The sequence below is a fragment of the Medicago truncatula genome, chromosome 2, assembly GCF_003473485.1.
Source record: "Medicago truncatula cultivar Jemalong A17 chromosome 2, MtrunA17r5.0-ANR, whole genome shotgun sequence".
In the NCBI taxonomy this organism is placed as follows: Eukaryota; Viridiplantae; Streptophyta; class Magnoliopsida; order Fabales; family Fabaceae; genus Medicago; species Medicago truncatula.
Genome location: NC_053043.1, coordinates 14,984,882 through 14,998,128, shown reverse-complemented (window position 1 = coordinate 14,998,128; position 13,247 = coordinate 14,984,882). Strand labels below are relative to the sequence as shown.

The following is a 13,247-nucleotide window of genomic DNA, read 5'->3' as shown; positions in this document are numbered from 1 at the left end:
ATCCATTTAATGATGAATGTGGTCCATATTATGAACGACATTCATCATTAAATGAATGAATCTAAAAAGTCAATTTTGCTTATATTTAGAAACGGAAGAGTAAAAATTATCAAAATAGTCTTGTAAATCAGTTGGTAACCCTATTGATATTGATATGCACGAGTCGAGGGTCAACCTTGAGTTCTCCACTTCTCCATACTTCACTCACAAAAATAATTATTAAAAAAAAAACTAAAATAATGCAAAAAGCTTCAAATTAAAAATCAATAACTATTAAAAAATGACAAGGTATAAATTGCAAACAAATACTGATTCCGCCGCATAAGATCGTTAACATTTTCCACAGTCCCGCAAACCACCAACCTCTTAGGTCGTTCGTTTTTCTCTGGTTTGGAAGCATCAAGAACATGCCACCAGCACGAGGTTAACCAATTAACAATTTGTTCAATACACATATCTAAAAAACTTTTGTTTGTTTTCGTTTTGCTAATAATGTTTAATTAACAATGATTATTAATGCTAATTGATTCATGTTTGTTTGTTTTTTTTATTTTTTTTTTGAGACAGAGCTTCCTGGGTTCTACTTTGACCCAGAGAAGAACAGGTATTTCCCCATCAAAGGTCCCATTCCTGGCTCTTCTTCTTCTAAGACCAAAATCATTACTCCAAGGCCTTCCCAACCCTCTTCCTCTCAGGTATATTATTATTATTATATTATATTCTATACAAAGTTTAATAGGCAAACAATGGTTCTCGTCGTTACGACGCAATGATTTGGTTGTGAGGACATTTTATGTGGAATCCCGGGTCACCACCCTCCCTGTGTGTTTATTTGAGTACGTGTTAGCCATAGGCCAGGCTAACAACAAATAAAGAAAAAAATGGGCATACACTGACAGTGTAAATTAGTTTTACGGTAGAAATTTGTTTTTTTACGTCATACCGTTAATTTTAAATTTCAGTTGCAAAAGTGGGGTTATGTGGGAAAATGACGAGTTTTCATTGGATGTGTAAAACTAATTTACATTGACAATGTATGAGTGGAGAACCATTTACTCCATGAGTAACTCTGATTTAGAAATCACCATGGTTATTGAATTTCTAATCTTAATCCAACTGTCAAATTAGAAATTCATATTAAATTTATTAACTACGTGAATTTTCAACTATTTCATGCTTCATCAAATAGCTTTAACTGAATGCATATATTTTTTATTGTGTTAAAATACAAGTGAATATTGACTATAAGATAAGATTAGGGCACTGTTTGACAAGACCAAAATGCTACTTTTTGGCGATTAACTTACAGTGTATAAAATCGTATAACTGTTTGGTAAGTCATTCTCTTAAGAGCTTATAAAGTTTTTTCACAAGCTTATAGTTTTCTTAGATGCTACTTTAAGTAGCGTTTGAGCATATAATTTATAGTATATCATTTTTTTCTGTTGTTTATACCCTCCTTATCTTTACTCAAAAATTGAAATATATTTAAAACTATCTTTTTATGTCATTTTATATTTATCAGCTAGTTCAACTGTTGATTTTACCGAACAATTAAAATTCAATCAGTTAGCTTATATGCTATCAGCTATCTTATCCGCTATCCTATATTGTTTGCCAAAAAGAGGTAGACTGTAATGTTTTTTTTTCTGAAGTTTGGTGTGCATGATGATTAATATAATATTGACATGTTCAACAATTGGATTAATGAAATTCAATGCATATAGTGATTTATATGGAGGAGTAATTATAACAAAAGTTACTCATAGAATAAGTTGATCCCCACTCATTGTGTATAATACATGAATATTTCCGTATTGGCCTTTTCAATTTTTATATAAGCCATTGAATTGAATTCTGAAGTTTGATTGATTTTAGTTACAGGAAAAGAATAGGAGTTCTTGCAGGAAGCTTAGAAACAGAACGTCTAAGCTGCTGCAGATTAGGGAGTTAGATGGTCGTCATGTCAATGCCTCACACTATTGCAAGTGTAACTTCACTGAGGAACTCCGGAAAATACAAACATCTCAGCCTGCCGTATGTTAATTTCTTAGACTATTTTGGTTCCGTTTATTTTGATAATGTGATTGTTGTGTTTGAGTTGAGTCTAATGTAAGATTGGGTTTGCAGGTTTGGAAGTATCAGGGAACCAATAGGATTGGTATTAGTGCTTTGGAACACTTAAATGTTGATGTGCAGACAGCAGAGGGTAGATTTCGAACTGATGTTTTATTGAATGGCAGCATAAATGGCTCGCTGAGGTAATTTGTAATTTATTTTTTCCGTTTGCATTGGTATTTGCTTGCATTCTTTGACTAATTCTAGGACATTTGAGAGAATATCTAATCTAACCATTGAATTGTTGTATATCAACATTAATAATTCTTGGATTTTGATAATTGAGTTTACAGATTGTGATTTTATTAGTGGTGGAATGATGATACGTGTGAGCGGTTATTATGAACCTCTTTGAACCTGTGCCATTTTAAAATTCTGAAATGGTGTTGTGTTTTGATAGAGCTTTGGAAATGGTTTACATTTTCCTCAACGCTTTACCTTTTTGTTCCACTGCCATGTTAAACTTTGAACCAGTTTGCCCCTTTTTGCAAAGAAGCACCTCAATTATTAGATCTTATGCTGGCAACATAAGTTAGTAATAATGGTATAGGTTTTTGGATTTGTGTTGTGTTGTGTTGTAAGAACTACTGTGATTTAACATAAAATTTGTGTCATCTTGATCCAGTTGGCAAGCTGCAAGGGTGTGGATTCAACTCCCACTGCCAATGTGTGGACTTCTTTGTGCTTTTTTGAGCCTTGAGGCGTGCTCTAACCCTGATTAGTTACCGTGATCTAACTCACCTGAACTGTTTTTGATAACAAAAAATAAATATAGAAACCGACAATACTAGATAAACTTAGGCGCTCTAACATATTATCAAGATATTATAAGATATTTTAATAATATTATAACAATTATCTTGTCAAAATGTACAAAATGATAAATTCATTCCATTGCATAAAAGCATCTGTGCTAATTATTTGAGATATACCCTCCCAAGTTAAAAATGTACTTGTCTGAACTGTAAGCAGAGAAACTCAATACAATAAGGAATACATGATCTTCAGTTATTATCCTAGGGAAAGAGGAATTAGATACGCTTTCATTGCATAAAGAATATCAAGAGATGGTTTTATAGCTTTTAAGTTAATCACCTACCTTACTAATGATGCCATTGACAGTTAATATGTTCCGTATTAATCATTCAGTCAGTATATTTTCATCTTGACATTAAATTATTCACTATAAGTTTACATTTTGCGTTGTTCTTCTTTTTACAACATTATCATAGAACTTAAAGTGACAGCAAATGCCGATATACCTCCAAATGTTTTGAGTACTTTGATGATCCTGCATATTGATTAGATCACATTGGTTGGACTTGAACTGTTGAACATAAAAACATTTTTACTTTTTAATTGATTTTGGTGAACTTTGATTCACAATGTTGATTACTATTTACTAGTTGTTCCTTGTGAAGTTTGGTACACACAGTTTTTCTGAAGTTGGAAGGATTGGGCAAAATTTCGATGATGGGGTAAAGTGGATGCCTGATTGTGTGAAGAGTCGTATTAAAGGGAAAACAGATGAGCATAACGAAGTCCCAGGGCCGCTTTTCAGACCTAATGGAGCTACACTGATTATGTCCTCCAGAATATCTTGTATAAGATTGGGTCCAAATGTATCCCCTCATGCTGCGAATGACAATCCAATTGTTGGAAATATATTGTATCCTTTAATTAATTTGTCATTCATTTATTCAGGGTTTAGATTTTGTTATTACCCTGTAAGCACTACTTAAATATAAACATTCAATTATGCATGAATTACAAAGATTCAATTGCAAGATTAGCACTTCTCACTTTTAATTTTAATAATATAGCATTTTTTGTATAATATACTACGGATATTGGGACATCCAATTCCGCATATTTTGGATACAGTTGAACATGAAGTTAAAGATCTTAACATGCAAAATAGATTTACTACGCTGGGATCAGAAACATCTGGTGGATCTGTTTATACCATCAGTCTTGTTGATCCAATAGATCTTGGACAAGGAATATTGAACACATGGAGCAGACTAGAGGAAATAACGTCTTTCAATAGTACCCTTTGGACAGCTGAATACGATTATATTAGACATCGGGCTATAATTGGTAAGTTATACATTGCTCTTCTTTCTCTTTCTTCCCTCTTTCCCTATCTCTCATTTACATACACACATGCTACGTTGTTTGTGCTTGTGCCAAATTATATTTAATTCAGAGACAGCCAAATGTCATTTTGTTCATAATTTTGACCTAACAGTTAGAGTTAATTCATTGCCATGCTAATATAGTATCGCTCATGTTCTCTTATTGGCACTTCCCTTCCCTGTATAGGTTCCAAATTTCCAACCCAGTTGAGTTTTGATTAAGAGATATTCATTTTAGGCAATAATATGCATACTTTTCTTAATGGTTTAGCACGAATTCTAGATTATATGTTGCATCTGGAAAATACTGTTCTAGTTCTCCAACCATTAAATCTCTTTATGGCTGAGCTTCGGCTTTGTAAAGTTCTACACAGAGTGATCTGGTGTGGCCTTTATCAATAAGGTTGTGAATGATTTGTTTCATTTCTGTTTTATGTCTTTTTTTCTTTTATCAAGCTAAGATAGTAAAAAATGCACCGTTAGAATTTGATTTAATAACATAAAGACTTGGTAGTTCCTAAAGATGACAACTGCGATATATACACTTTTCCTTAAGAAATATCCCCTGTTAATTTTATATCTAATCTTTTGCTTGATATTCATTTTTGTTTCTCTATATCTTTCTCAGGTACTAATCAGGGAGGTGCTTCGGTGGATCTTCAAAGTGGGACAAGGTCATGGTTTTTACGTTGTAAAAGTGATGTTTTTGCACAACAGATTGTTGATTCAGTAAGTTACCCCTAGTAAAAATATTGCCTGGTACATCTTCATTAACCTATTATTGTTATTAAATGTACATTTTGATCTTGTCTTCATGGCAATTTTTATTGAGTGTGATTAATGAATATGAAGTGAAACGGATGGTATGTATACTATTCATATCATATCATTAACCTGTTTTGCTATTAAATTTACCACAAAAGGGAAATAGACAGAATTATTTAACTGCTCATGAGAATTTTGAAAAGATTATAACAAGGTTTAATGGAAAACAGTGCCGGAATTATCCAATCGCTTCTAGTGGGATAAAGTTTGGTGGTTGCTGTTGTCATTGTTTTTCTTGTTGGATGTAAAATAGGACTCTTTGTTTATAGTTAGATAATGTTTGTGTTAAGGATAAGGATCCACAGTTATTTTCCATTCAGAGGTTTACATAAAGATGAGTCGTATGTACAAATTTTTTCCTGGTCTTATTTCTCAATTAGGAACATGGAGACAGACATTTATTTCCTGGAGCATCGCATTAAATGGAATTTACTTCAAAAATATGAAGAGAATGATGCAATTTAATTTTATGATTCACGCCGCCTTTGCATGCTTCCTCCCTTAAACCTCTATCTCTCAATCTGTGCCCCCCCACCACACATTTGCCCACAATTTTTCCTCTCTTTATATTTTTCGACAGTTTTGAAGTAACATTCCTATATGTTAAAATTAAGAATCTTTAGATATTTCTTTAATTGTACAACTTCCTAGGTTGATTTTTATTACTCCTAGAGTATACATCTTCCTAGGCTAGTGCTTACTCATTAAACATGCAATGCATTTATTGTAAAACCATTAAAAGTACAACATGTGTGATCTCATTATAGACACAGAATATACACAAAGTTTATATATTTTACACTATCCATTTCATGAATGTAAAAATAAGGACTGAAAAACTTAATTTGAAGTTAATTAGTGTATTTTGGCATGGAGTCAATTGTATATTTCAAGGTGCTTCTTTGTCCTTAGAAATGGGATCTTCCATTGATGGTCATGATTATTTTTCGTTATTTTTTTATTATATATATAATAAAAAAAATATATAAACTTTTTTGGTCATATTTATTTTTGGTCATGTTTATTCTTCCATTGATGGTCATGTTTATATATATATATATATATATATATATATATATATATATATATATATATATATATATATATATATATATATCCTTCTTCCTGCTTACTTTTATTCCATATTTCCTTCCCTTCCTTTATTCAATGTATTCCTTCGTAAAATGAAATGTGATATTTGTTGGTTTCTATCACTTTTTATTTTATGGTTTCAGCTTTCTAACAAAATCATGTGATATCTTTTGATAAATATTTTGAGGATGTGATTCTTAAAAGATTTTATTTTAATTATTTATTGTTGTTGCAGGGAAATGTGATTTTATGTGGACTCAGAAATGGGGCAGTTGTCTCGGTAGATTTTCGAGAGAAAAGATTGCTTTCTAGTAGACTTACTGAGCATAGGATATCATATGTATCTTCAAATAAGAAAGTTGGAAGTTTTAAAAAAGATTGGTTCAAGGTATTTTCTTCATTTTTTAAATTAAGAATGAAAAAGACTAAAGACTAGAGAGGTGGAAGATTTCAAGAAATAATCAAAATTTACCATAATTGAATATTGGGGAGTGATACAGATGTATAAAAAATGTTCACTTTTGTTCAATATTCACTATTTAATGTCCTTAAGTAGTTTCTTCTGCATTTTGTGGAAGACTAAAGACTAGAGAGGTGGAAGATTTCAAGAAATAATCAAATTTACCATAATTGAATATTGGGGAGTGATACAGATGTATAAAAAATGTTCACTTTTGTTCAATATTCACTATTTAATGTCCTTAAGTAGTTTCTTCTGCATTTTGTGAATCCAAATTTAAACCCCAGTATACATTTTTTTATATATGTGAATGTTGTCATTATTAGCTGTAACTATTGTTGATATGCTTATGCCCTCACTTTGCAGCTTCAAGGAAGCATATATCCTTCACATACCATTAAGATGCCTTCATCTATATCCAGGTTAGTAAGCTTTTTCCTTCTAAGTTGTCTACTTGACTTATATCTTAATTGATTAGAATTTTATTGATTTTGACTGACCAATTTCTGTTTTTTATTTTGTGGGTTTGATACTAGTTTGGCATCACTTCAATTTGATGATCAGTACTTCTTGGCAAGCTCCATGGATGGATCGGTTAGTTTATTCTTTGGGAAACTTCTACTTAGATTTATTTTTAATACCACTTCTACATGGCGTCAAATTCTGATAATTTGCTGCAGAATCTCATGTTTAGGCATTTGTGTGAATTCATTCTGAATTCCTTATATTTACATTGAAATGAATTTTTGGTTATTTAATGTGCACAAACCAAGTCTAATAGAGATCCCATGTAGTTGGGTGAAATTTCCACGGGGATCTTAGAATTTTGGTTTGGTTTGGGCTTAACTCAACTACCGGCTTGTAAGTGAACTCCCACCACTGATAAACATATTTTCAAGCCTTTTCTCATCCAATGTCGTACTCTTGATACTCACCCCCCATGCTAAGAGCTGGACATATAGAGTGGGTGGTACAATCGGTCCTGTCTTAGATAGGTTCTGATGCCATCTTAGAATTTGGGTTGGGCCTTACTCTCTTTTTGATGAAGGCATTACAAGCACTTACAAGCACAAACCAAATCACTCTTTCTTATATCTGTTACCTGAACTGACAAAATGATGTTCCTAAAATTCTTTGTAGAAGCTATTTTTCCGTGGGCTTCATATAATGAGAGAAATTACATCTTAATTACACGTTCTTTTCATTTTTAGATAAGGCTATACGACCGTCGCATGGTCCAGAGGGGTGCGGTTCAATCTTATGAAGGGCACGTGAATTCCCATACTCAAATACAGCTCGGTGTTGACCCATATGAGAGATATGTTATGTCAGGTGGGTGTTATTTCAGTGATATTAGTATTTCTTTAACATTTTTGTTTGAAAATTCTGACTTAGTCATCTCAGGTGGAGAGGATTGCAAGCTACGGATATGGAGTATCAAGTCTGGTGAATTGCTTTTGGAGGATAAGTTCTCTAATTCAGTTCTCTCCACTGTGTGCTATCAAACATTTAATAGTAAGCACGACATGCTTTTGCTCTTTCTGCTTTCAATGTTACATATATTCCCCTTTGTTGTCAGAAGCACTTTAAGGGTGGGTTTTCTTGTAACTTATGTTAGAATGTGTTATTTTGGTGCCCAGAGTTTAAAGCAGAAGAAGAAAACCAATACACACATGACTCTTCTTTGGGTGCATGGCTTGGATCACATGAAGGACTATTCTATATGCACTGGTTATGAGTGTAAGGGATCTTGATACCATGGCCTGTAGGTCCATCCTGGTCTTGGTATAATGAGATTAAATAACTTGTAGATATGCTGATTTGGTTTATTTCCTTGTTAAAGATTTTTATTTGATTAGAGCTAGAATTTTGATATAGCAAGTAGAAGAGACGACCATTTACCTTCTAGAAGTAGTGATATTTATCTAGTATTTACACATACATGCACACAATGAAAAGGAAAGAGAATGAAAAAAAAACATAATTTTGCTTGGCTTTTTGGCATCAAGGTTTCTTTCTATGTAGATCATCTTGTTCATGTACTGTGTTGTTCATGATTCATGCGGGCCAACCATGGTTCAATGGTTTAGTGGAGACATCTGACGACTGTGTTGTTCACTGCAACTACTTTCACACATTTAACAGTTCAGCATTGTCCTATCTTTAATGAACGGCTGACCGCGGGGATTGAACGTTTGGTTTTATAAATTTTGGAGAACAAATGGATTGAATGAAAAAACCACCAAATGAAATGATTGAGTTGAATGTAAAGTGTTGTTATTTTGATACATTTACCTAAAAATGATTTCTATAAATGTGTTTGAATATTTTAGATCAAAATTATTCATGTGATTATCAAATTGGAAAAAGTTTTAATATTGTAGATAGTTAGAATTGATTCGACTTCAATGCTAACAATTTCCTCTTCAAATCCTTAGCTTGACTAATTGCATTCATACGTTGAAATAAAAATCATTAATCACGACGTTCGACCTAACAATTTTGATATTTTTGTTAACATAACTTTTTCACTGATCATGACTTTTTCACTTTCATTCTAACAATAACAATAAGTAACATTTGCTACCAAGCTTCTTTCAATAAAACAAATCGGCAGTGTTGTATAGCATGTTTGGAATGTGAGGTTGTAAATCTGAGGTGACTTGGAAGCTACAAGTGTTTCTACCCTGAAAAAGGGTATTTCAAAGCTCACAATTAGATTATAAATAACATATATGAACTCTAACTTCAATTTATTTTTATTTTTTCTTGAGAATGTGTAGGAGAGAGGTAAGTATGCCATAATTAACTATTTAATATATTTTTGAAGATTGATATTTGATTTGAAAGTCAAAATTAAAATAAAATACATACTCTCTCCGGTCACTATTATAAGTACACATTTTAGGTTTATTGATTAAGTGTAGACCACATACATCCCTTATTCAATAAACTTAAAATGTAGATTTTTATTTATAATTGTGAACGGATGATGTATGATTACTGTTTGAGGACAAATTTTGAAATATCAATAAATTCTTTACAAAATTAGAATTCGGGTTTAGAATTAAGTTAAGTTAAGCCACAACTAATTTACAATAATTTTTTTTCGTACAAGAGGCAATCTACAATAATTTATATAACCCAAATTATCTAAAAATGTTTAAATATTAAAAGAAAAACCTTTTTCTTTCTGAACCAAAAAGAAAAAACTATTAATCTCATATCTCATCATCGTACATAATTTTCAACTTTGGATGTATAAATATTTCATGTGATTGACATAAATTTTTCATGATGTAACAATGACAGAAAATAATCCTAACAAAAAATTACCCTTTTCTGAAATCAGAACCCAAGAAAACCAGAAAAAGAAAACCAATATTGAAAAGAGATAAGGAATAATTAAAAAGGAAACCAAAATAACCAAATAAAGAAAACAGTCGTAAAAAGGAAAGCTGTCAAGGCACTTTGGTTGCTTTTGTCAAAGCAAGAAATATCAGTTCTTTTTATATCTTTTGTTTTTGTTTGAAAAAACATTCTCTAGCCATACTCTTACAAAGCATTTTTCAGTTGAGTCTTGGTAACAAAGTAAAGTGACAAGACCCCTTAAAACCAAAGGTGTAGGCAAAATCATATACAACTAGTGTTGTTACACATACCCCCTCTTTTAGCTCCACTTCCAAACATACATGATGAACCTATATATCTCTATAGTAGAGACTCTTAGAAACTGTGATTGGGTCTAATACAACTCCACAAAATCGGCTTATGAGGTGAGGATTGCCCCCACTTATAAACATATTGTCAGGCCAGCACTGAACATCTGGAGCGTGGACACAAATGATGGGTGACTGGATAACAGAAACCTGATAGCAGGTGTCCCAACGGATCATGAAGGAGGCTCTGATGTTATCTTAGAAATCGTGGTTGAGCCTAACACAACCACACAAAGCTGACTTATGAGGTGAGGATTGCCCCCACTTATAAACACATTGTCAGGTCATCTCTTATCCGATGTGTGACTCTTTATTAGAGACACTAGTGATCAAAGATGTATTTTTCGCATCGCAGTGTTTAGTGACGAAATATGTGATTGCATTCAATTAATTAATTATTTTTAAAATTATTATTGTTGTCAATGTGTCTCTGTAAGTATGGGACGAGGCGGGATATGATGTGTTGGAAAATATCGATTGATCAAATCAAATATTGGAATTTAGTAAGTCGTACATTGTCACACTTTTATAATGTGAATGCTTTTCATGCCATAGAATGCTAAAGGATGATGATTAACAATAATGAATCTTTGTAGCTAAACCCCAAAATTTGAAATCATGACTAAGGTTGTCACCAATAATAGAGTTACCAAAAATTAAATAAACATCTTCTTGATAAGAAAAACAAGTGAAAAGGACCTCATAATTAGTCCAAATCGGTTTGGCATTTTATATATATAGCATAAACAAACAAGAAGGTAAATAACAAGAGGAAAGAGACAATGAATATGTACTATAAAAAAAATTGAGTGAGCCAGTAATGTTTTGTTTGGGTTTAAAGTAAAGAAACAAAGGATACTATGCAAGTTTAGGGAAAGTGAGGAGGATATTTTGGGTAATTGAGGAAGAAGGATATTGACCCTTCAAACACAACTTTGAATGCTAAATTTGTGTAAACTTTTTCACGCAAAACAATGGGGGGTGATGGATTTTATTTGGACACTTTTTTTAACCCCAATTCACATTTCATTATTGTGTTCAGTAAGTAACTCCTCGTCATATACAAAAGCTTGCATTACAAATATTTGAATCATTATGTCACTTCCCCAAGTGATTTTATACTTTGGATCCTTTACCAATAGGAAGATATATGCCCTTTCACAATACTAAAGAAACTTCAATTCAAAACAACACTCCTATAAAGTGAATATTTCACCATAAGATGTAAAACTAATAGTACCAATGGTTGATAGAAAAACCAATGGTTGATGCTACTTGCACATGCATGATAATTTATTTGTGATTGGAAAAATATTTGATACACCAAAAATTCAATTGAGACCTTGAGAGAGAATGATGTGATAAATATGATATGTCAATTATATGATGAAAAAAGATATATATTGTTATGAAGTTTCTTTAGTATTGTGAAAGCGTATATACAAAGAGTATGATGAGAGAGAGAATAACATGTTGAATAAGTGTAAGCATTAGACGATCTCTACATGTGTGTGATTACATTTATAAATAAAGAGTACATATATATATATATATATATATATATATATATATATATATAGACACTACTCAACTAACATGACTGTATATAGCCCCACATGGTATATGACTAGCGATAAAAGGGAGAGATACAACGAGATAATTGACATCCAATCAGACTCAACCACACAGGACGTTACAGGTGTACAAAATTTAAAAGGCAATCTACCCCAATATTTTCTTATACACAAATGTTATAATTTAGTATTACTTATACACAAAAATATACATTATTATTATTCTATCAACTTTTCTTAAGAAATATGTAATGAATGTTTATAGAAAGTAGTTAGGGTAAAAACAATTGATAGAAATAATTTAGTGTTAAAATTTGAAAACATTTGATAACTAGCAACAAGATTTTCCTAGAATAATAGGTTAGGTGTTTCAAATAGATTGAACGATTAAATGAGTTAAATAAGTTAAATAATTTGGGTTAAACCCTAGAAGAAAATATTAACATAACAATATTTTTTTTTTAGAGCATTAACATTAACATACATAACAATTTATGGTACTTGATATGTTCTCGTAAATTTAACTCAGTTGGTAAGGACAATGTATAATATATGCAAAAGTTCGGGGTTCGAATCCCAGCCACCACCCAAAAAAAAAACTTATGTACTTGATATTTGATGAGCGGTTTATAATATTTATTAGTCTCATTATTTGGTATTTAGTATCAACGAAAGCATTAATATTAATTTTCAACGAATAAGTTTATTTTTTTTTTATTTTTGTTACAAGAGAGGGCAAAGCCCACGAATAAGTTTATTTTTTCTATAAGAAAAACAAATAAGTGTATATTCATATATTTTCAACCTACATACCTAATTCCTTCAAAAAAACCTACATACCTAATTGTAACCAAAAAAAAAACCTAAATACCTAATTACTCCAATAACTTCTTAATTACTCTTAATTAAATTATTTCAGTCAATGATGCTTATCTTATCATGAAAATTAGTATGTTCAACAATATTTTGAGAAAGGTCTATACTCTGAAATGTTTTTTTTTTTTGTAGGGAACTCTGAAATGTTATTAATATGAGACGGAGGGATTAATGTATAAATAAATGGAGGTGATACTAATCTGAAATGATATTTTAAAAGTCGTTTAATATGATTTTTTTTTTGAAGGAATATGATTTCTTTTGAAATGTTAAACTATTTTTTTGGTTACATTGAAATGTTAAACTATCAGTTGCAGGGGGATTTTCTTTTTTTCTTAAATATGATAAAAGAAACTTATATTTAAAAAATCTAAATTTACCCCAACCCATTTTAAATTTAGTTATCACAAAGTTTTGCAATTTGATTTTTCATTGATCAAAATTT

General features: G+C 31.4%; 1 protein-coding gene across 2 annotated transcripts; it reads left to right on the top strand.

Annotated features, from left to right (window-relative positions):
• The first annotated feature begins 265 nt into the window (after positions 1 to 265).
• Positions 266 to 8,671, top strand: LOC25488205 (uncharacterized). Of its 2 annotated transcripts, none has more exons than XM_024775719.2 (13): positions 266 to 423; positions 568 to 695; positions 1,885 to 2,037; positions 2,131 to 2,261; positions 3,554 to 3,787; positions 4,040 to 4,218; positions 4,885 to 4,985; positions 6,409 to 6,561; positions 7,000 to 7,055; positions 7,170 to 7,227; positions 7,845 to 7,965; positions 8,038 to 8,148; positions 8,274 to 8,671. In XM_024775719.2, exons 1-13 carry the CDS (start codon positions 408 to 410, stop codon positions 8,369 to 8,371), a joined length of 1,539 nt encoding a protein of 512 aa, XP_024631487.1. In that variant the 5' UTR covers positions 266 to 407; the 3' UTR covers positions 8,372 to 8,671. The 2 variants fall into 2 exon arrangements, with proteins under 2 accessions (XP_024631487.1, XP_013463329.1); XM_013607875.3 differs by having other exon boundaries at positions 267 to 423; positions 1,879 to 2,037.
• The last annotated feature ends 4,576 nt before the right edge of the window (positions 8,672 to 13,247 follow it).

What these genes read in the sequence shown, in the direction of transcription:
- LOC25488205 (XM_013607875.3), top strand. An exon ending in AGCATAAATGGCTCGCTGAG is followed by an intron (nt 2,262 to 3,553) that starts GTAATTTGTAAT and finishes TGGTACACACAG; the next exon opens with TTTTTCTGAAGTTGGAAGGA. An exon ending in CCAATTGTTGGAAATATATT is followed by an intron (nt 3,788 to 4,039) that starts GTATCCTTTAAT and finishes CATGCAAAATAG; the next exon opens with ATTTACTACGCTGGGATCAG.